Source organism: Haliaeetus leucocephalus, unplaced genomic scaffold, assembly GCF_000737465.1.
Source record: "Haliaeetus leucocephalus isolate CR32 unplaced genomic scaffold, Haliaeetus_leucocephalus-4.0 Scaffold143, whole genome shotgun sequence".
Classification (NCBI taxonomy): domain Eukaryota; kingdom Metazoa; phylum Chordata; class Aves; order Accipitriformes; family Accipitridae; genus Haliaeetus; species Haliaeetus leucocephalus.
The window spans coordinates 2,621,640-2,644,822 of record NW_010972579.1 but is presented as its reverse complement, the minus strand read 5'-3'; the positions used below and the strand labels follow the sequence as shown (position 1 = coordinate 2,644,822).

The 23,183-nt window shown below is 48.8% G+C and overlaps 1 protein-coding gene across 5 annotated transcripts in view; it reads right to left on the bottom strand.

Annotated features, from left to right (window-relative positions):
• HDLBP (high density lipoprotein binding protein) overlaps positions 1-23,183 on the bottom strand; it is a 41,776-nt gene that overhangs the window by 2,895 nt on the left and 15,698 nt on the right. For 2 of the 5 annotated variants that reach the window (XM_010561254.1, XM_010561256.1), the window contains exons 2-27: positions 20,011-20,078; positions 19,355-19,467; positions 18,283-18,437; positions 17,529-17,744; positions 15,671-15,877; positions 14,982-15,197; positions 13,933-14,139; positions 13,611-13,718; positions 12,949-13,053; positions 11,834-11,912; positions 10,986-11,125; positions 10,579-10,683; positions 10,206-10,319; positions 9,789-9,875; positions 9,492-9,623; positions 8,962-9,180; positions 7,927-8,178; positions 7,478-7,696; positions 6,622-6,760; positions 5,730-5,884; positions 5,001-5,105; positions 4,134-4,268; positions 3,426-3,569; positions 2,468-2,653; positions 917-1,033; positions 324-452 (exon numbers count right to left, since the gene is read on the bottom strand). In XM_010561254.1, the coding sequence (XP_010559556.1) occupies positions 324-452; positions 917-1,033; positions 2,468-2,653; positions 3,426-3,569; positions 4,134-4,268; positions 5,001-5,105; positions 5,730-5,884; positions 6,622-6,760; positions 7,478-7,696; positions 7,927-8,178; positions 8,962-9,180; positions 9,492-9,623; positions 9,789-9,875; positions 10,206-10,319; positions 10,579-10,683; positions 10,986-11,125; positions 11,834-11,912; positions 12,949-13,053; positions 13,611-13,718; positions 13,933-14,139; positions 14,982-15,197; positions 15,671-15,877; positions 17,529-17,744; positions 18,283-18,437; positions 19,355-19,430 (3,747 nt within the window). In that variant the 5' untranslated portion in view covers positions 19,431-19,467; positions 20,011-20,078. Of the gene's footprint in view, positions 1-2; positions 453-916; positions 1,034-2,467; positions 2,654-3,425; positions 3,570-4,133; positions 4,269-5,000; positions 5,106-5,729; positions 5,885-6,621; positions 6,761-7,477; positions 7,697-7,926; positions 8,179-8,961; positions 9,181-9,491; positions 9,624-9,788; positions 9,876-10,205; positions 10,320-10,578; positions 10,684-10,985; positions 11,126-11,833; positions 11,913-12,948; positions 13,054-13,610; positions 13,719-13,932; positions 14,140-14,981; positions 15,198-15,670; positions 15,878-17,528; positions 17,745-18,282; positions 18,438-19,354; positions 19,468-20,010; positions 20,079-23,183 lie in introns of those variants that run through there. The other 3 variants (XM_010561255.1, XM_010561251.1, XM_010561252.1) reach the window with 3 other exon arrangements.

Below are 23,183 nucleotides of genomic sequence, written 5' to 3'. Positions count from 1 at the left end.
ACAACAAGACCTGGCAGAACACTTTCTGGTAAGGGTCCCCCATTCCCCAACAGCTCCACAGTGAGGTAGTCAGTGTGGGCAAGACATTTGGAAGAAATAAGACAGCAGTGCTTTGGAAGCTGGCGAGGCAGAGCCCAGACCCTCTCTCAGCTTGCAGAGGCCACAAAGAGCAGGAGGGCCCTTCACTGCTTTCTCTGCCACCAAGAGAGGGAGAGTGCTCTGTTTCCCCATCCGAGATAGGAGGGCCAGACCTCAGAGTAAGTCCTTGGCAGAGGCTGCCACACACCCTGTGCCCCCAGGCCTGTAGCAGAAGCAGCACTCACCTTTTCATTGTTGACAGTGGCCCAGGGGGCATCTCTCACCACAAAGCCCTTGGATGGGGCCTTGGACTCTTCATGTGAAGAGGGCTTCATATACACCTGCATTGCCTCGTTGTCCACCACATCTGCAAGCTGCAGTGACATGGCCCAGTTAGGGGGGGATCTTGATAGTTCCTCAAGCTGGTATAACACACCTTCCTGCCACCACCTCACCATGCTGCAACCTGTCCAATGGTCCATTCTACAATGACTGAACACATTGTTTCTGCACTAGTCTGAGGGCCACCAACTCCTAACTGATGCAAGCTGCAGCAAGGCAAGCATGTGCACATCCTGGCGGTGTCCCAGCATTCTCATTCACTGTCCTCTCCTGGGCAGTGGGGCCAGTCCTTGCACTGCTTCGCAGAGCACAGCCTGGGGCTCTGCGCCCAGTTGGTCTGAGGGACAGTTGCAGATGAGGACCAACTGCCACCTGCACAGGGCTCGAGTTCTCCAATGCAGTGGTAGAAAATACCACATGGAGATACTTCAGTCATCCAGTTCTGTGGCAGAGGAAATCCTTGCTAAGCCCCTGCACAGATTTGCTGAACACTTACATATTCCTCCTCCAAGTTCAGGATATGATCGATAGCTTCTTCCACATTCTCAGGGAGTCCTGTCACAGTCACACAGTTGGGGTCAGGAGCTCCACTCTGGGGAAAGCGAATATCCACCTGCAACGCAAGAACAGGACGGGACTTACATCTGCACATGTGAAAAGCCACAGACTCCCCATGACCCTCATCATCAGATTCACAGAAAAGCCCTGATCTGTCACTACTGCAAGTCTGTTTAGGACCTCCATAGTTCAGACGCTGTGGGGTGCACTGGCATACCTGGCCCTGAAGCCTGGCAGAACAGAGCCTGCAGTAATGACCCATCTTCAGCCTCTGCTGTTCTCACTGCTGAGAGGCCCACTGCTTTCTGTGCAGCACTTGCAGTAGAGGCAGAAGAGGGCTGCATTTCCAGACAGTATCCTCACACTGCTGCAAGCATTTTCACCATCAAGCCATTAGCATGAAGCACAATAAGCTTCCTGTCTCCTCCACAGATAGGGTAATCCTGGCTGACAATCACTTTATGGAGCTGGCTTAGTGTACCCCATACACAGCCACTGAGCAATCTCACAGCTTGCCTTCCAGATGGGTGCAGGGAAGCCACATAAGACAGGACCAAAATCAAGGGCTGCTCATTTGGGAACCAAACAGCTTATTTCAACAACTGAGCCAAGCCAAGATGCAAGTCTCCAAAGCCTCATCACTCTGGATTCACATTCACTACTGCCCCTGTGGTAAAGCACACTACTGCTGCCACATGCTGTCAGGGGCAAAGGTCCCTGCCCTTCCCAGAGTCAGTGGACTTTGCGAAATCTGGAGCCCTGAGAGTGTGTCAAGATTCCCAAAGTCAAGCGAATCAACAGTGGCCTAGAGAGACAAAGAAATCCAGAGGATTTCCTTGAGTTAAGCTCAAGCTGAGGGGGTCTGGGCACAGTCTCCTCCCAGAGCGTCCCAGCAACAGGCCTGGCTGTCCACTTCCAGTAACTGGAGTAGCTGACATAACCAGCTCCTCCCTTTGAAGGGCATCTGGGACCCTGTCTCCAAGAAACCCACCAAAAGGGCTGCACAGAGGGACAGGGCTCACTGCTGTTTGCAGGGCTAACCCAGAGCACCAAGGAAGCATTTCCAGGTTCCTCTTCTGGCTGTGTTCCAGCAAGACAGGAAGAGCTCAGCCTTCTCCCTGCCTGGCTCCCATAAGAAGGGTGACTCACAGCTGAGGTCATGTGGGGATGCTTCAGCTGGTGTCTGGGTGTGGTGTCCAGATAGCCCAGCTGCCCAGGGCACACCAGGCTACCGTGGCCCAGGGATTCTGCTCACATGCTTGTGGTGACAGAGCTGGAGGTGAGCAGGACAGCACTGGCTTTTCTTTTGTGCCTGTTCCAGCTCAAGGTGCTCAACAGGCACAAGACACAAGGACCACAAGATGTGAACCACACACTCCTGAATTAGCCCCTAGCACCAAGCTGCTACCAAGCTCTTAGCACAGGAGAAAGTGGCACCACTGACCACCCAGCCCCAGTCCAACCTGTGCTGCATCGCCCCACCGCTCACCTTGAACTCATCCATGATTTTGCGGATGGCTTTACCACGTGCACCAATGATGCGTGCATGAACGCGATGGTCCAGAGTCACATCCTCAGAGACCATCTGCTCCAGCTCGCCAACAATCTTCATGATGGCATCCCGGGCAGCCTCAGCATTCTTCTCATAGCCAGTGATGGTGATCTGGTCTTGGGCCTGGGGCACAGGGAAATATGTGAGAGACAAGGCTCATAAGCAGCTGAGCAAGCCTTCTCCCTGCTAATCCCTTTTACACTCCACCTTATCCAAAGACAGTGCAAGGCGTTCAGAGCCCTAGAGAAGATGCTGTGCTTCCTATGCTCAGAGACAACCATCAGCCTTCTTTGCACCCGTGCTGGTTTTGGCTGGGATAGAGTTAATTTTCTTCATAGGAGCTAGTATGGGGCTATGTTTTGGATTTGTGCTGAAAACAGTGTTGATAATGCCAAGATGTTTTTGTTACTGCTGAGCAGTGCTTAAAGAGAGTCAAGGCCTTTTCTGCTTCTTACTCCACCCCACCAGCGAGTAGGCTGGGGGTGCACAAGAAGTTGGGAGCAGACACAGCTGGGACAGCTGACCCCAACTGACCAAAGGGATATTCCAGACCATATGATGTCATGCTCAGTATATAAAGCTGGGGGACATTAGGAGTTATGGTGTTTGTCTTCCCAAGTAACCGTTATGTGTGATGGAGTCCTGCTTTCCTGGAGATGGCTAAACACCTGCCTGCTGATGGGAAGTAGTGAATGAATTCCTTGTTTTGCTTTGCTTGTGTGTGCGGCTTTTGCTTTACCTATTAAACTGCCTTTATCTCAGCCCACGAGTTTTCTCACTTTTACCCTTCTGATTCTCTCCCCCATCCCACTGTGAGGGAGGTGAGTGAGTGGCTGCGCGGTGCTTAGTTGCCGGCTGAGGGTAAACCATGACAGTACCCCCTCTGACCTCTCACCTGGCTTTCATCATCCTTGTCGGGGAACTGGATGTTGACCTCATGCTCTGTGCGTATCTGGGTGATCACTGCTCCCTTCCGTCCAATGATTTTAGGATGATACTTGGGATCCACAGTGACTGTCAGCTTGAAGCTTCGCAAGGCCTGGAACAGAAGCAGAGTGAGCTACAACAGCAGGGAACACACTATGGCTGGTCCAGTGATGTCCATCTAAGTCCCTGCATTTCCTTCTGGCTTTTCAGATGAGTGGAACAGATTCTGCAGGGTCCTGCTTGAGCATATGTGGCTACAGAAGGGCACCCAAGACATCCATCTGCTGGGGCCTTGTGCTTTCGCCAAGATCGGCAGAAAACTACAAGTAGCAAACAACCATCCAACTCATCCCTAACCTATTTGTTCAGAGCTGTGATAATGATTCAATGAGAATAGGTACAGAGACACTCCTAGCACAGTGAAGTTCCCACACTGCGGTGTCTCGAAGGTACATGAAGGTGTGATAGAGCCCTGGACAGTCCAAAGTTACCTAAAATAGAATCCCAAAACTCTCCTGTCGGTTCACGTTAAATGAGTTACATTTGGGTAACCCAGAGCCCTAAGGGTGCTCTTAAAACATGAGGGGTTCCAGGAGTCTGCACAACTTCTGAAAGGAACATTCAAGAGGCTGAAGCCTTGTTTGGCTGGAAGGAAGAAGAAAGGCACAGGCCTTACCCGATCCTCTTGTTCAGCTTGCAGCTCCTTCACTCTTTCCAGCAGCCCGGCCTTGGCACGGTCAAGGTTGGTAGCCAGCCCAGTGATGGTGATGATATCTGACTGCAGCTCAGGAGCAGGGACCTGGATGTTCACCTGAGCAACAAGTAGCGATTATTGGTTTGTATCACTGCTCATTTTGCATCACCTGTGATGCCTATCGCTGCAGGTTGGCATCTTGCTGATCTACCTGGCCGCCAAGACCAGCTCCCACCCAGACAGCCTAAACCACAGAATGGCTGAGGTTAAAAGGGACCTCTGGAGGTCATCTGGTCCAAACCCCCTGCTCAAGCAGGGCCACCTAGAATCAGTTGCCTGGGACCATGTCTTGACATTTTTTGACTAGAACCCTGTTTCTTCAGCCATTATCAGATTGCTTTGCTGTGGGGCTTCAGCCCCCAACAGTCCTTGTGCTGGCTTGGAGAGGAAACAAAATACATGTTCGATAGCGCTGTCTGCAGTCAATCTGCATCAGCCCCAAGAGTCTCTGTGGGCTTCTGGGGAGTTCTCCCAAATGCGCAGGCACGGCAGAACTGTTTCCCATGGCCTAGGAAGAAAACAACTCTCATACTGGTGAGGAATCTCTGTAGGCACCAAGCAAGTCATGCGACACTCACAGCATCAACTAACACAGCTTCAGCACGAGACCTGCCGAGCCCCAGAGCCAGGGACTAAATCACACAGGTCTCATTTTCCTATTACACAGCCTGTATTCCACAGTCAAGCTATGACAGTCCTGACCATATCGCAACTGATTGCCACCACAGAAACATGGTCACTTACAAATTCTCCAGGACAGAGGAGATGGAAGGAAGGGCAACAACTTACTTCAAACTCATCCATCATTTTGCGGATCCCACTTCCTTTCTGGCCAATGATGTAACGGTGAAGATCAAAGGGAACTTCTACCTCAATGGTGACAGGAACCAGAGCCTGCAGGGGAGGGAGCACAGTTTACCAGTTGAAAGACTTCTCCTGTCTTTCAGCTTGCCATATACTTGCCCAAAAGAATGTTGCTGAACTGGGGTACATTCCTTTGTAGTCAGGATACAAACTACAGGAAGAGAGAATGGCTGCGAACACCAAGATGACCTGTTGGGTGTTAAAGCTTTTTTTCCAAACAAGCAATCTTAAACTCCGTCTCTGGGGACAGGCTGTTTTCATATCCTTGGCTTCCATCTAGCAGAGACTTGGAAAACATCACTAAGGGAGCATGGCAAGGTCTGCTAAAGCTAGAATGATTCAGCCTCAATCAGACTCTTTCCAGCTGTGCTCCATAAAACAAGCATGTCATGCTTTTATGGCAAGTAACTCAGGGCTGCCTACAAGCTCTAGCAATTGCAAGGTCAGGCACTATGATTCAAGCTGTCAGGCTAAATCACAGAGCAGAGGACTTCCCTTGCGTGGTACAGACCACCTCTACAGTTAGCATCAGTGACCAGCTGGATTGCAACCTTGACTAAGTAGCTTTTATTACCACCACTAAAGCCTGCAGTGAGCTTCCCGCATCAGGGCATCACTACATCACAGGGCTAAGGGGCTTAGAAAGCCACATACCTGCAGTGCCTCCTTTGCTGCCTCACACTTCTCCCTGCGGCCAGAGATGATGATGATATCACACTTCTTTGGAGAGCTGGGATCTGCATCCTTCCCATCCTTGCCTTCCCCACCTTCCTCACCATTCTCCTGCAGAGCTGGCTCTGCAACAGGGGCTGGAAACATGGAAAGTCTCATGTTAAATGCACAGAGCCCTCTCCTTGCTCATTATCAGCCCCTCTAGATCCTCAGGGTCAGCCTGGGCTTTGCCACAAGAGGTCAGACACTATAGACCGCAGTGGAGAAGGTCACTCCTAGTACAGGCAGCTTGCCATGGCTTAGCCTGGAATGAGCAGAACAAGAACATCCACTGAGACAGTCTGCTCAACACCTCTCTGCAGAGCACTGATATTGCCTTTGCCTGCATAGAAAGGACCTGCAGTTGTGCTATGGAAGCAGAGGCTGCATTCCTACGTTAGCAGAGGCAACAAGTAAACCTGGCAGTTTCTTCCCCAACTGGGAAGTTCACCAGCACAGCACTGGATGTTAGAGCAGGATGGCTGGTGCTAGGCCAGAGTATCCAACAGGCCCCAGCTGTGCTGCATTCAGCACACCCAGCAATGAGAGCATGAGGGCTCAGAGAGACCTTGGTAAGCCTGTAGACCCCTTTTTGCCAAGGCAGGTCCTCGTACTCCCTGCACTCTGCAGTGAGAACACATTCAGAACACCCAGGTCTGTGGTTTTACCTCCTAAAGCTGTCCCCTCTTCCCAAGAGAGCAAGGCTGATGCTAAGCCCAGATTCAAGGACTGTAGGGAACACCTGGGGTCAGTTCTCCACAGATTTTAAGTAGAACACCTCCACTGATATGGAGTGTAGGCTACACTACAGGAAAACATGCATCCATGTGTATACCTGGGTTCTCCTCCCTGTCAGGGAATTTGATCTGGACACCATAGTCCCGGGTGATCTGCTGGATCCGGGATCCTTTGGGGCCCATAATGGAGCGGTGGAACTTTTGTGGGATGGTGCATTCAATTGTCACTTGAGCTTCCTGTGAGAAAGCAGAGTTGCCCTATTGCAATGCAGCCTCTTTCACACCAGAAAACAGGATGCTTGTGCATGGCGAAATCCGTAATGGACATAGAGAGGAGTTAGAAAAGATAATAGCTGCTGATAGGGGAAGAACTGAAAGCTTCCTAGAATCCTTCCTCTCAGAAAAGTTAGCAGAGGATTTCTTAATGAAGGCTGCCTCCAATCCATGATGTTAAAGGCTTCCAAGACCAAAGCTCAAACTCTCTATTTCATTATCCTGAAGGGCAGGAAGCATTAGAAGAAAGGAAAAAGATAAAGAAGAAAGGAAGGGAAGAGAACAGGTTTGACAGCTGTCTGCTTCCAAAAGCCAATACTAACAGCACAGGAAACCCCAGAGAGCAACCACTGTCCAAGGCCAGGCATGGAGAGGCACAAGAAGGCACAAAATCTTTTAACATCTAGAAGTACACCGAGGAAGGGTCTCCTATTTCCACTCCTAAAAACCAAGAAGATGGTCAGAGGAGGCAATTCCTTCATATAGCATTGCCATTAAGGAGCCAGGTGCCATTCCCCAGGCCACTATCTAAAGACTGCAGACCCTATATATTGACAGCAAAGCTTCAAATCCCAGAACTGTGGGACTTGTTCACGTAAAGCTTGGCTGTACACGAGGTTCCCTTGAACCTGCACTACTGAAGCAACAAAATATAGAAGAAACTGTTTTCCTGCAACATACCAGGTCCTCGATGATCTCCTGGATGCGTTTCTTGGCTGCCTCCACACAGTCCTTGGCTCCCTTGAGGGTGACTTTGTCGCTCTGGGTGCCAGAGCGTGGGAAGCTGACCATCACACCACCATACTCATCTGCAATCTCACGCAGAACTTGCCCTCTCCGGATGACAAAGTGGCGGTGGTGCTTGGGGTCAACCACCATGGAGTCTTCAACCACATTATCCTGCCAATGGATGACAGCCAGTCAACCCTGCCTGTCCTGGTATTAAGCACAAGTTTGCTGCACATAACAGCAACCAGTTTACAACCTCACCCCAACAAGTAACAGCAAGAAGGATCTTCCTGAGCTCCCATGAAGGGCAGCAGATGGTTTTAGGACAAGCAGGTCCTCCACACTGACTTGCTACATCTAACTACAGTGATAGGCAAGAAAGTAGAAAAAGTAGTTCATACCAGGTTCTTGATGAGGGCCTCCAACTCCTTCTGCGCCTCTTTGACAGCCTCCTCAGTTCCCATGATAGTAATCAGTTCCTGATCTTTGTCCTCAGAGGTTGGGAAGATGATACGGGCCCCAGTGTTGTCACGCACCTTACGGATGTTGCCACCACCCTTACCAATAAGGAATTTGTGGTACTCTGGCTTTGCACGGAGGTCCACGGTGTAACTCTTTGTTTGCTGAAAGGAGTCAGATACCCATGGAACATGCCATTATATAGAAAATACACATCAGCATCAACAGTAAGCATGTAGGTATGTTACCTGCACCCACATACACAGTGTTGCAAGAGCAAGGTAGATGTCGAAGTCAAAAAGGTGCATGATGTCTTAAATTAAAACAACCACCCGGAAGATGTTCTCAGGCCTGAAAAGCTAACTCTACACTCAGCACGACTGGTGAGAATATGAACAGAAAAGACTTCCCTAGGAGAAGGGTCTGACACTCACACAAGACACCATAACCATTTGCAAGCCAGGCAGCAGAGGCACCTAACGATCAGGAGAACATGTTCACATGCTGGTATTAGGGTTTTTTCCTGCTATTAAGATGACCAGTCAGTCAGCCACAACTCAGAGCAAGGTCTTGTAACCCTAAGTTCTCAAACCAGTGAAACAGAAGAACCGGAGCTGGAATTCAGAGACCAAGAAAAAAGTAAAGGAGATACGCAGAGTAAGCTGTTTCAAAGAAGTGTGGATACCCAACAGCATTCAAACCACAGGAATAGGGAACCTTAACCCTTTGAGTATATCCCCAGCCTTGGCAGAGAAGCATTACAGCCAGTTCTTCCACCCATCGGGGAAGAACTCATTGTCATGAGGATGGAAGCATAGTTTTCTTTTAACCATCCAAACTGTACTCAAATCCCTCCAAAGAGGATTAGGCCATCTGATGCCAGAGGATTCCCAGCAGACAGAAGCGATCACTTCAACCCCCAAAAAGAAACAGCTGGCCAAACCAATCTGCTCCTTCCCCTATGAGACAAGCCTCACCTTCTCCTCTGCCAGGTGCAGCAGCTGTTTCTTGGCTTTCTCCACATCCTGGGCTGGGCCCCTGATGGTGACGGTGTCACTGCCAGAGCCCTCAGTGGGGAAGTGGATGTGGACTCCACCACACTCCTCCATGATGGAGCGGATGAAGCGGCCTTTGGCGCCAATGAGGGAATTGTGCAGTTTGGAAGGAATAGAGACCTCCACCTCTGTGATGTTGGCCTAAGAGAGGACAGTACTAGGCTGTTAGTCAAGCTGCAGAAATCTGTTTGTGCCCACCCTACTTACACTCCTACTCCCACATTGCTAGGAGCTTTATAGAGCTGTGTGTAAGAAATGCCTGACCAGAGGGGCTTGAGACTGGCTACTCCTGACACATGAGCAGTCACAAACTTAGATTTAAGAGTCAATCATGGACCGACACTCACATTTGTCTCCTCCCTGCCCTCCCCCACTACAAGCACTTCTGTAATTATGTCTTCTAGCAACATATACAAGTCCCTCATCTGCAACACATCAGTTATTTCACTTACCAGCTCCTTCTGGATGGCAAGAATTCTGTGGCGAGCAGCCTCACAATTTGCTCTCTTGCCTGTGATAACTATTGTCTCTGAGTTGCTGTTCTCTGCTGGGAGATCAATTTTGGTGTTGCTTTCTTCACGGATCTGCCACAAAGGAAAAAAATAAAATAATCTCAGAGGTGTCCCATGTCAGAAAAAAGCCCTTGGAGGTTATATTTGACATCACCAATGAGCAGGAGAGAGCAGCGAGTGGGATTTAGCTGCAGGCAGTGACCATAATGAGCACTGGAGATAGGAAAGATATCTCACCTTCTTGATGTTGGCACCTCCTTTCCCTATGATGTTCTTGTGGAACTGTTTGAAGATGGGGACAGAAATAGAAAAGCTGTTTTCAACCTAAGGGAGAAAGGAAGGGAGAACTTAAGATTACACTGCCATGGCAAGCCAGGCCCCGTCCCAGGGACTTGATAAACAAGCTCTTCACAACAGACTTAGTCCCAAGGAAGTTCTCTGTATGAAAGACTTGCAAGAATAAGCAAAGGCAAGTACCTTCCCCTGTAGCCCTTAAAAACCAGGTATTACTGCCCTGCCCCCAGCCAGCCAGAACAGTGTCCACAGCTCCCTCATCTTGAGATGTTTCAGCCCTAGCTAATCCAGTACACCTCTGCTTTATTCCAGGGTTATCCAGGCATGCAGGAGAGAACAGCAGACAGAAGTCCCCCTTACCAGGTCTGCCACCATCTTTTGCATGTACTTGGTGCACTTCTCCACCTCATTTTTGGGACCTCTAAGTTGGACGATGTCACTCTTGTGCGCAGGGTCTGGGAAGTTGATGATAACCTGCAGGAGGCAGTCATTTATAGCGAACTCAAGCAAATGCAAGAATTGTTGCGTCAGACACATGCAAAAGTTGGGGGGATCCTACACATCCCCTTTCCCATTCAGAAAAGGGTAACCATGTTAGCAGCCTCTGGCCAAAAGAACTATCTTCTCATACATACTAGATACAGAGCCACTAAAGCCGCTGACTTCAGCGACGCTGTGTCTATTACCCAAGTAAGAAATATCCTCTCTGGATCCCTCATCTAGAAAGCCTTACCTCTGGGAATTTCTCCCGGATTTCCCGGATCCGCTCGCCCTTCTGCCCAATGATGGTCCGGTGGAATTTCTGTTCAATGATTAGGTCCTTGGTGCGTTCATTTTCCTGATGAGAACAGAGTTTACATTGAATGTTCAGCAGGAGAGCTACATACTTTTATTTACCAGTTTGCTGCCTGACAGTTTACTTGCCAGCATTGTCCCTCTTCTCCTCTAGACAAAATTCACTCTAGGTTGACAGAGAATGGGTGTCCAAGGGAATAGAGGAACACATCTGTGAAAAGGAACTCACACTTGTCATGAGATCCAAGTGCTTGGTGGGTAAGGGGAACACACTTGCACCAGAAGGTTATGAGGGAACAGAAGAGCCCAAACCCTGCAGCCTCCCAAGCATCACATCCTACTCACCATACGGGAAGCGAGTTCCAGCAGCTCTTTCTTGGCCTGTTGGACCCCCTGTGGGTCTCCTTCAATTCTGATCAGGTTGCTCTTCTCATTGTCCGGGGGAATGCGCACAGACACCTTGTAGAGGTCCTTAATCCTGTTAACTTCAAGGCAAGGACTGTGGTGACACAGTCTGCTACGCCAAGACTTGGAAGCAAGGCACCTTGATTATCACTGCTTAAAGGCTCTTTAAGAAGTAAACCAGCCTCTGAGAAAGGGCCAGTGGGGTCGGGTTGAAACAGGGGAAAGTGCCTCTTCACCCTGGAGTTCAGCGAGAGCAGATCTGTGCCACACAAGAACCTGTACAAGTAAATACTGTGGCATCTACAGAGCCAATTGTTCACTTGCTAGAGTGAGGCATCTGTTTCTTCCCCAAACAGCACCACATTTAGATCAGAAGATGATCGTTCATTTCTAATCCCAGTTTCTTTCTTGCAGAGAAACTCACCAAGCAGATTTCCACCACCCCCAATCAGCTGCTAAAATGTAATTCACATAGAGCAACTTAAAAGAAAAAAAAGAAAAAAAAGAAAAAAAAAAAGACGACACAATTCTCCAACGGAAAAAAAACCCCCTTCCTCCAGGACATGGCAAAGTGATCCCACTACTGTTCAACCTCCCAAGATGCTTTCACACATTAAAGCCATCCCAAGGCCTCACTGCCCATTTATCTCCTTGTGCCAAGACCACTCTAGAAGAACAGAGGAAATGTGATGGAGATGGCACACTGGATGAGCTGCAGAGCCCCTGATAAGATCTACTAAACATGGAGAGGCCCAGCATGGGAAGGATTAGAAAGGCACCCCACTTACTGTTAGCTCCATTCTTGCCAATGAGGTGTCGGTGGAATTTGTGGTCAACATTGATTTCTGCATAATCCATCCGGTTGATCTATAAAGAATTGTATAGGGTGTTGTGGTTTAATCCCAGCCAGCAACTAAGCACCACACAGCCGCTCACTCACTCCCCCCCACCCAGTGGGATGGGGGAGAAAATCGGGAAAAGAAGTAAAACTTGTGGGTTGAGATAAGAACAGTTTAATAGAACAGAAAAGAAGAAACTAATAATGATAATGATAACACTAATAAAATGACAACAGCAATAATGAAAGAATTGGAATGTACAAATGATGCGCAGTGCAACTGCTCACCACCCGCCGATCGACACCCAGCTAGTCCCCGAGCAGCGATCCCCCACCCCCACTCCCCAGTTCCTACACTAGATGGGACATCCCATGGTATGGAATACCCTGTTGCCAGTTTGGGTCAGGTGCCCTGGCTGTGTCCTGTGCCAACTTCTTGTGCCCCTCCAGCTTTCTCGCTGGCTGGGGATGAGAAGCTGAAAAATCCTTGACTTTAGTCTAAACACTACTTAGCAACAACTGAAAACATCAGCGTTATCAACATTCTTCGCATACTAACTCAAAACATAGCACCGTAGCAGCTACTAGGAAGACAGTTAACTCTATCCCAGCTGAAACCAGGACATAGGGCTAGGTAGGGTAGGCCACCACTTGTGCTCTAAGTAACTGCCTACTGCCAGTATTGGCACTGACTCTCCAGTACTTGGCTACAAGCACTCCTCCTGCTATTAAGCAGAGCAGAAGCACTCCTCTGGTTTGAGCCAAGATCACCATGCTTGTGAAACATTTAAAGGGACTCATATGCCTCTCCAGCCACGACTGAAAGAGAATCCTTCCTTCTCTGCTTCAAAAGATTTAAGACCTGCTGCTGATTTTTTAAGAATGCTACGGACAAGCTTCGTAACCAAGGGTTTCATCCATCTGCCACACAACTTGTCTTCTGCAAGTTCTGTTAAGCATGTCAAGACATCATATGGATGTGATAGACACATCATCATCTCTGCTCTGTTGCCTCTTCTTCCTCCACTTTCTTCTTATCTACTCGAACTAGTAACACCAACTTACCAGATCCTTGACCATGACTTCAATCTGTTCCTGAGCCACATTCACATCTTCTGTAGGTCCTTCCAAAGTGATTTTATCCTCTCCTTCAGTGAATTCGATGTGAACCTTGAGACACAAGGCAATGAATGCAGTAAGAATTTTCCAAGATACAAGCCAGGTCAATGCCATTAGTCAGGACTACACTATGAAGCCCTGCCACTGCGAGATGGTTTCCTTCCCACGAATTATACACATCATTCCCATGGTTTCAGAAGTAGGTAACTTACAATCCTGGCCGTCTCACAGTGTCTAGAGCCCAAGGCTTTGGTGCTGTCCTGGAGTCTGCAAGGGCCTTGGAGAAGTTACTCATCTAGCCTTTCACTAGATACCATCTAACTCACCAGGGAGAAGCCTCACTGAAGTCAGCATTTGCAGGTGTCCTGCTACATCAACTCTCAAAATAGTACCACATAAAGCCTCCTTTGAAGGGCTCAACCCACGAGAATAACATAGGATGAGCAGTGTTTGCAGCAGTAAAAGAGAGGCTCCCCTTAATATTAAGATCTGTGTCATTTCCTCCCTGGTTTTACCCACGCCAAAATACATTTCTCTTCTACAAATAGTGATCTGGACTAAACCATATTCTACATCAGAGGGTGCTAAGCTAACTGGCTCATCCATACCTTTGGCATCTGCTGAGTTATTTTGGCCAGGTTTTGTCCTTTCTTTCCAATAATGAAACGATGAAGCCAAGAGGGGGCAGAGACCGAGGAGACGGTAAAACTGTTGGCCTGAGAGACAGAAAAACAGAGAAGCTGGTTGATGGACAGACTGGAAGATGTCTTCACAAAAATTCAGTTCCAATTCCCATGCTGCACCCTCAGTATTGACATCTAAGCTGCATCTCTAACAGCCCAACAGAGACCATGGCCCCCACACCTGTCAGTGCTCATGGATGTATCTTTATAGGACTTTCAAAGAAGGCTTAGCCCATCTTGTCAATACCTTTGCATAGACTTCAGTCAATGCTTGCCCAAGCTTTTCAGGCTCGCCTCGCAGTATCACCGTCTCCGAGCTACTGTCAGTGGGTGGGATCTCGACAGAGACTCCAGTTTTCTCCAAGATCTCCTGCAGGGAATTCCCCTTGGGGCCGATGACATACTTGTGCTGGGACTTCTTCACCTCCACTGCAATGGTAGTAGTCTTCTTTTTCTGTAGGGGCAGAGGCACTGGGGCATCAATCACAAGGGGGTAGGGAAGGACAAGAGCGAAAGGAAGAGGCACAAGATGCAGTGAAACTCTGCACCCAGGAAAGAGCAAAGCAAAGGTGAACACAGTGGTTCTGCAGCACGCTAGCACCCTTTAGGCCCCTGCCTACAGAAAGCCTTGTCCTCAAAAATTCAGAGGTGAAGTACAAAACTCATATTCTGTGTCAAGCTCCCTGGAAGACTATATGGAAGAGACCACATACACCCCCCCCCTCCCTGCACAACAGGGATCAACACCCAGCTGTCCCCTAGGAAATACTGTAATGCAACACCATGTAGGCTACTAGGCTATAAGCTGATTATCTTTGTTGAAATCCAGACTGGTACAAATACAGACCTAACCATGAGGAAAAACAGCCCAACAATCCACAAGGATATTCACTGTGACATTGGCTGTAGAAAATAAACTGGAGTGAAATTCACTCTTCAGCAACTTCTACTTATGTAGCAACTTTGATACTGTCAGATGGCCACCACTGTAGACTTCATACTTCCTTCCTTAGCAGCATCTGTGTGAACACGAGCCAGGGGAGCTCTTTGTGGTCTGCTAATTCCCATGACACAGAAAAGTGAGAAATCTGTCACCTCCCTGGTAGCATCACCCCAGGTCCCAACTCTGCTGAGCGAGGAAATGGTAAAGATCCAGGGCCACGTACTGCAACAGCTGCTGAGCCAGAGCTGACGTGAGGAGGATGCAAGAGAGGGATGCACAAAAGTAGAACAAGAACAGAAGAGGGACTGTGAGCAGGTTGGGGGAAGATGGGAAGCTTTATGGACCATCCATACCTTTTCCTCATAGATCTTCTTAACACGAGCCACGGCCTGGGCTAGCTGCTCCTTTTCTCCTGTGAAGACTATCTCTGTCTTGTTGACGCTGGGTGGAGGAATGTTGATGCGCGTCCCTGTGTCCTGCATGAGTTCGCTCACCAGCTTGTTGTAAGGGCCAGCTATGAAAGGGTGGTACACTTTCTCCACATCCAGCCGCTCCACGGCACGCTTATCCTAGAAGAGCCCAGAACAGACCTCAATGGGAACTGCCCTCTGTATTACAGTCACTGCCAGACACAGCTAAGTCCCCAGTGTTGTCTTGCTTGACACTCTGGCCCAACCACCCTTTTCAGTTTCCAGGCTTGTAGATCTCCAACCCTTTCAATCTGTAAATACTGCTGTTGCTGCTGCTGATTTATGATATTCACCTCTGTAATCTCCTGCCTTACCTCAGCTGGCACCTAATATGGTTCACTTCAAATATGAAACACGCTTATCTGACTTCAGAGATGGACAAAATGGAGGACCACAAGTTGCAGAACCTGGCAGCAGTGCTCATACAGCCAGTGGCACAGTATACGTCTCTGTTCAGACTAAAATATTAGCCACTGACTGTGGTCATGGTGGCTACAAACATCTAATATACCATGGAGAAGCAAAATGGCTGTCCGGCTAATGCCATGAGAGAGATCACAGTACTGAAGTACCTGCTCAGCAGAGATAAGCAGGATCTCGTGTCGGGCCTTCTCAATCCCTTCTTTAGTGCCGGTGATCTTGATCTGGTTGCTGGGGTCATCCGGGCGGGGGATCTGGATTTTGGTTGCAGTTTTGAGCTCCAGGTCCTGCAGTTTCTCGCCATTCTTTCCAATGACAAAACGGTGGTGCTCCTTAGGGATGGCAACTGTCGCTGAAGCCTGCAACACAAGAACCAAGCATCTGTGAGAACCTGTACCTGCACTGGCAGATCCACAGCAACAGAGCCAGGGGAAGCAAGTTAAATGCTTAGCAGTACTCACTGAGGAGCAAACACAATGCCTTCCCAGCACGTTCTGTTCGAGGACTGAAACTGTACCAGAACAGTTGATCTACAGTGCCTGTATACTAGGAGTCTAAAGCCCACCCTTCCCTCAAACCCCTTCTGTTTGGACAGGAGTAGTACTCTGAATTAGCTAAGGCCTTTAGGCACAGACAAGGAGGTGCCTGTCCTCCAGTGCAAGACACTGGAGCAGTACCAAACAGCAACTGAGATGATGGCTCATGGGTGGAGTTATCTGAACTCTGACATCTGCTGCCAAGGCTACAGAGAACAGGAGACACAGTCTAACTCCTAGGAAACAGAAATTCAACACAAGAAACCTATTCCAGCAGGCAGACAACTAGGAGATGCTTATCGCTACTAAGTACTAAGGTGTCTTCAATGTAGCACATGCTGCTCTTCTAGAAGGCCCCTCTTGGAAAAGGAGTCCCAAGAGCTTCTCTCAACCTACCATTAAAAGGCTGGTTTGTAACAGGGATTCTCGACTTCTTCCTTTCTCACTGAGTTTTTACTGACCTGGTAGCTTATGATTGCTACCATGCTCTTGATGTCTGTGAATATGTAACTACTAACAGTAATTAGACACTTAAAATTCAAGCTACAATATTAAAAAAAATCAAAAAAGATCACTTGGTGTGACTCTTCAACTCTGTGTCCCTGTACTGAAGCTAACCAAGCCTAGGAGGAGTTGGGAATACAGACACACCTTTCAGACCTGGGGCCAGGGCAGTAGGAGGTATATTAGAGGACAGTGGGTCATGGATCTGTGGCAGTACAACCTCAACTATTTTTTCAGATGCACATTACATAGGAATTGTCCCTTTCTCATCCCTCTGGCAGGGTATGACACATGGGCTGAACAGCACTAAGCAGAGATGGTATTAACTATTGCATTAACTACCTTTGACATTACACTTTAAAACACACACTGAGACCTGGCTGTGATACATCTTAACAAGAACTACCACCTTGATTATGAACTCAAGAATCTGAAGGTAAGAAATCAAAACCTAGAGGACTGAAAGAAGCAACTGAAACAACGGGGCTGCAGCTCCTTACCAGTGTGGCTTGAGTTACACAATCCATAACCCTGACCTGAAGCTTTCAGCTTTTGGCAGGACTTCCTCTTCTCTACTTTTCTTTCTCCCATCCCTCCACATCCTTCTCTGGAGGACTTCAGAAAAAGCACAGTCCCATTCTCACACACTACTAGCTTTGTGTGAGGGGCTTGCACCCCCTCCAGCACCAGCACCTCAGCACAAAGTCACTGTTTGCAATTCAAGTGTTCAGAGATTGCAGACTCCACCCTTCATGCAACACCATGGCCTGTAATTAGCTTTGAACCCTATTTTAAGCCTCATTTTCATTCCAAATTGCCAATTGTGTGCTTTGAAAATACATGGCAAAGCTGAATTAGTCATCTAATAACACCTCTTTGGCTTATAAGCACACACGCCCAAGGGTCTCAAAGCATTTGTGAGTCTTGGGGAAGAGCAAAGATGAAGTGAGAAACAGTTAGATGCCCTTACCTGAGTCTGCAGCCGAGCGACAATCTCTTTTCGAGCCTTCATGACTGCTTCCAGCTTGCCAGAGACCATGATCGAAAGGCCCTGGTCCTTTGCGAGAGACAGCTCCAGGTGAGCTCCTGTCTTCTGCATGATGTCAAGGCAGATCTTGGCCTGCTCGCCTTCTCCAAACTGATTCATGTCCTTGTATTTCCTCTCCTCCAGTGGCACATGAAACACCTGCTCAGCCACACGACAGATAAAAGAACGGCACAGCAAGCAGTCAGTATGCTTTTGATTGCTAGTGCCTCTCTCTCTTATTGCCATACAGGACTTTACTGGCATACTAAGTTCCCAGGTTTGTGCAACCCATCAGCTTTCCAGTGGAGACACCAGCTGCAAGCAGGGAAAGTGCAAGAGCACTGCAGCAAGCAGTCTGCCCCACACTGGGTGTCTTCCTAAAGTTCATGCTATGGGAGGAATACTTTAATGGATTAGTGCTCACTACTCGAATTCTGCAGTCCTCCTTTCAGGCCTGCTCCAGCTATTTGTGGAACAGGGATGCAGAGCTTTTTCTGGACAGTTTTCCAATGCATCCCTCCCCTCCAGAGCAGTCCTAGCTCTCAGGCTGCAGTCCTCCTCATGCCCCAGGGTAAGATACATCAAAGAGGCTGTCAATCTGACACACTAAGGATTTCATACTCCAGGGAAAGCTTCACTTCACCTACTTCTTGGAGGAAGGAAAAGGAGGGAGATAAAGCCACCCACTCCCACCAACCTGAGTGATGACAGAAGCCTTTATTGGTCGGATTTTGCTCCAGGGCCCAGCAGGTTCCTGGGCAGCTTCCAAACATGGTGCTTTCTCAGGGAGCGGAGGGAAGGCTTCCTTGTAGGTTGGAGGATCATTCTCTTCTTCAGAGTTTAAAGCTGTAACTGGGGTGAAGCAAACAGGGTAAATGAGATGCTCTCCCAGCAGAAATGCCCCTATTCATAGGCAGCCCAATTGTATTTAGGCACTACTAACAAGGGAGAGCAAATGACGTGCACTACTATTAATCCTATTACAGTTATGCTTGTGAAGCAGCCAAGTCCGGAGCCCAACTGACCTCAGCACAGACTGCAGTAGATGCCATGAACAACTTGTCTGAGCTGCCACTATGGCTGCAGGAAGCAAATGTGCAAGTGAATGGTGGCAGCAAACAGCACATTACTGCCAACTTTGTCAAGAAGGGCTTAATTAGGGGAGAACAGGCTGAACAGAAAGAAGTGAAAGGAACAGAGCAAGGCTGCAGGTCAGAAGGGGTAAGACAAACATACACCCAACAGGAAGGCAGAGAGAAGCACTACAGTTAGGGCAGAGTCCAGGGAAAGCCTGTACCCTGTGTTCGACTCAGTTGTGCATTAGGCCATGCCAAGTGGGCCAGCTTGCAGCTGGAGGATGGGTGCCGAAACCCATCAGTGAGTCAGTTAATACAGTTATACTGACTTTCCCCAGCACCTGGCTGAGCAGAGGAAGGAAACGACAGCCCAGCACACTGATCCCATGAGGCTCTCTTGTAGCCCAATGCCCCACTCTTGCATGTGCCCCATCCCACGGCTAGCAGCACTGCTAGCCAGAGCAATATGAAGATCTGAGGCTTGCCTTCTCCTGGCCCTGCACTGTGCAGCATTACCACTGTGCTGCTGGTGGTGGAAACCCAGAGTTTGGTGGGCCACCAATCTAGGAACGGAGAACGCAATGTCTGCACACTTGTGGGGAACCGGTTGCATGGAGCGAGCTTGGGTAACAGCAAGGAACCTTGCCTGTGCAGTTTGTATTTAGAGGCAGGAACTCAACTGTGTTTTCTCACCTTTCACCTGCTGCTGAGTCAGGCCGCTGCGGTGTTCAGCAAAGCTCTCCTGGGTCAAAACTGCCACGGAGCTCATTGTCGACTTCCCACCCACACACAATCCGGGTATGCCACTGGAAGAGACAGAGGTGGCAACACTATTACCAACACCATTCAAGATGCACAAAAGTCACTCCAGGAAGACAAAGTATGTGTTATTGAGCACTCTTCCAGTCAGCTTCTCAAAAAGCACCTATAGAGCCAGAACAGCTGCCCAGTTCTCTTGCTGAACCAGATAGGAACTCAGGGGGACTATTTCTTCACAGCACAGTAGTCACCAAAACCAGAGCTCCTCATTAAGAAGGCAGAGGATGTGCAACCTAAGAAGGTCACTGGAAAGGGGGACACCAGAAGTTGTTAAAGCATACTCTAATTAATCTATCAATTATTAATGGTGTGCAATTTTTAAATGAGTATCTGAAGGTCTGAATAGTCAGTCCAAGACCATCGTGTAGCCCTGGAGAGAAAACAAAAAGCGCCTAGGATGATGCCTCTTCCTGAAAAAGACTTTTTAGGTGCCTGAACTCCTGCTGACTTAGGGATACACTCAGAAAGCCACTCTGATAAGCAAGCTCAGAAACAGCAAGATCTTTGGCTCTCCCAAAATAAGAACTTACCAGCTAAATGGTCAGTAGCCAGGGAGTCCGTCCTGTAAGCTGCCCGTTTGTCAGCCTGCCAGCTTTTGCTTTACAGAGGAAAAAAAAAAAAAAAAATTATGTGACTGCTCCAAGACAACAGGAAAACATGACACCCCTGTTACTGTAACTTTCAAAAGAGCACTGTCTGTAGTGTGTTTCAAACTTGCACCCTATCCAAAATGTTCTCATACTGAGTCACATCTCACTATACTTTACCTGTCACTAGAGCTACAGGCAACACCACTATCTACTTAAACCTCACAGCAGGAAGCCTAGAGTAGCTATTCTTTCATCACACTGGCTACAAGAGCAGCCATCCAGTATCAGGCAAAAATACAGTCAATTAATAACAGATGTGCAAGATAGACATGAAATTTCAGGGTTGCAAGCAAGAGCATCAACATCTAGTCAGAGGAGACTAACAACCTGAAAACCTGCCAACAACACTGCCATCAGTCAGAAGTTAGGAATGTAGTTTAGTGGAGCTTGGGTGAATCAACACAGACGTCCTCACAAACTAAGGCAAACACTCAGGACTTTCCACACACAGCTGCTGGTCAGTCCACCTCTTCATTTTTTTATTGTAATAAGATCATGCACCAGGCACTGAACTCTGTCTCCAGGCCTAAATCTGCAGGCTGGAAGAACAAAACCCATGCTGGTTTACATGGACTATTTAAAATGTGTACACAAGATGGAACCCGGAAAAAAAATACACTGTTGGTGAGAGCTTTACATCTTCTGTATCTGGATCTGCAGATTTACTGAAAAAAGTGTTTAGGAGTATAAGTAAAAATGTAAAAGCTGGTACAGTACACACTCTGCCAGATGTACAACAGCTTCCCACACCTGGAGTCCCCCTCAGTGGTTACGTGTGCTGCCGCAGGGCTTGCACTCTCCAAAAATCTAGTGCCTCTGACTGCTCATGGGACAAGAGGCTTCTCCCCCACATAAACCCTGCAGTGCTGCTCGGACCTTTGTCTGACCACCAAACTCAAGACACTTCAGTAAACTGACAGCTGCTGTTTCTGACCTCCCCATGTGTCAGAAACAGGTCCCAAAAACACAGCATTGCTGATGAGGTGTCTCACATCATGCTTATGTTATAGCACAGTAAGGGAAGGGGACAGCAACAGAAGGAAAGGAGGGAAGAGCAAGCAGAGCAGGAACGCAGCTGGGCCATACAGGCCTGATCTGCACCTCAGTGAAGGTCAGAGTGTTTCCCCCTACTTCAACACACCTCTTACCAGGCATAAGGAAACACCACCTGTGCTATCAAAGCAATAGAGCTAATGTTGCAATTAATCCTGTAAGGATCTGCTACTATGAGGTGGCAGCTACCAGGACAGCCAGCCAGCCATGCTGTCTGTAGCACAGCTGTTGCAGCAGGCAGAGGCTCTGCAAGGCATTTGCTGGTATACACGAAAGTGTGGCCAGTAATCTGATCTCAGAGAAATACCTAAGTTCTCCTCGCTGTCCATGGTTACACCATGGTGTAACACATGGTTACATGTCCAGGGTACACAACTGCACAGCTCAAGCTGCCGCAGAACCAAGGAAAGCCCATTAGCGGCATGGCACCTGTCCCAGACTATTTTGGCAAGGCCTGCAGACTCAGCCGTCGGCTCCTCCAGCCCGTTGGGTCGCTACTGAGGGTGCCACCACCTCATGGCAAGCTGCAAATGGGAACAAGGGCAGGAACGAGAAGCATCCTAGACATCACAAGTAGCTGCCAAGGTCTGGCTAGAGCCTTGCTAATGGCACTGATGTGCTTATAACTCTCATTTCTCAGGAAAGCACCACCTGGCTCATCTTGCATGTGCTCCGCTCCTTAGAGGAGGAGGGTAAGGATGAGAAGTCAGTGAACGACACCCAATATAGCACCTGCCTGCGAGCCGCAACCTCAAGGCACAGCTGCTGGTTTCACTGTATCCACACCAGCTGCAGAGATCTTCCTTGCAGCCTCCACCTCAGAGAACAGCCAGACATTCAAAGAGAAATCTAAGGGCAGTGTTTATCCATACGAATTTCTGCTTCATCACCCATACAGCAAGCTAAGAACAAATGCTCTTCGTCTCCAGTAACCCCAAACATCTGGAATATTGTAGGCCTCAGGGATTCATCTCTGGCCAAAATTGGAGGCGGCCATCAGAATGGTATGTTAAAACGTAACATCAAAACCAGCAGCTCAGGCATTGCATTTGGAGCCCACACCTCCTCGACTTCCCACTTTAGGTTTTGAAACTAAGGTTACAGCTGCGTCATGCTAGCGTGTGGCTGACTGGGTCAACAGGTTTTGAACTGCCTAGTTTATGCACCGTCTGTAGCACAGGCTTTGTGCGCCAAAAGAAGTTTCAGGAGTCTAGAGCACACTTAGAATAAAGAGAACGAAATCATCCTAAAAATAACCTTCGGCAAGGGCCAGACCTAACCACAGGGGAAACATTTGTATGAAGAGAAACAAAAGCAAAGTCGTGAGTTACACTGCCAATACAATCAGTACTTGTGGACAGAAATGTCAGTTACGTGTTATTTAAAACTCTATTTAATAAAAATATTAGCATTTTGTTAATCGAGGTAGCTAAAGTCAGATGCAGCTAGGATCGCATGCAGCAACAGGGCCGGGCTGGTTGTGGCAGCCACCGTCCTCTGTCAGATGTTCACGCAGGGCAGGGTGATCTCTTGGTAGGTGAGTGGTCATATATGAAAATACTTGCTTTCTGACAACCGACCGGCTCTCCCAGATATTGAAGGCCCAGGCCCCTTGGTGTTGAAGGGATCACGCAGGCGGCCAGCTGCTGTGCAGCGCAACGGAGTCTTTCCCTTCGCAGCGATTCCTGAAGCAGTACATCTGAGAGCGCAACACGACCGGTGCCTTAGATGCAGCCAGGCTTACACCTGACCTGTCCGTCCCCTCTATTTGCTCTTCCACTATCGCCGTGACCTGCCACCTTCCCCGGTCACGTCCTGCCCTTGGATGGACAGGAGCTGTTCTGTGCCTGCCCAGCCGCTCACCGGAGCCCAGCCGACGAGAACACGCACCCGCCCGCGTCCTCCCGGCCGGCCCCGAGCGGGGGCAGGCCACGTCGGTGCTTCTCACGGGGGCCGGGGGAGCGCTTCCACGGCCGCGCACCGAGCGGGGCAGCCGGCCT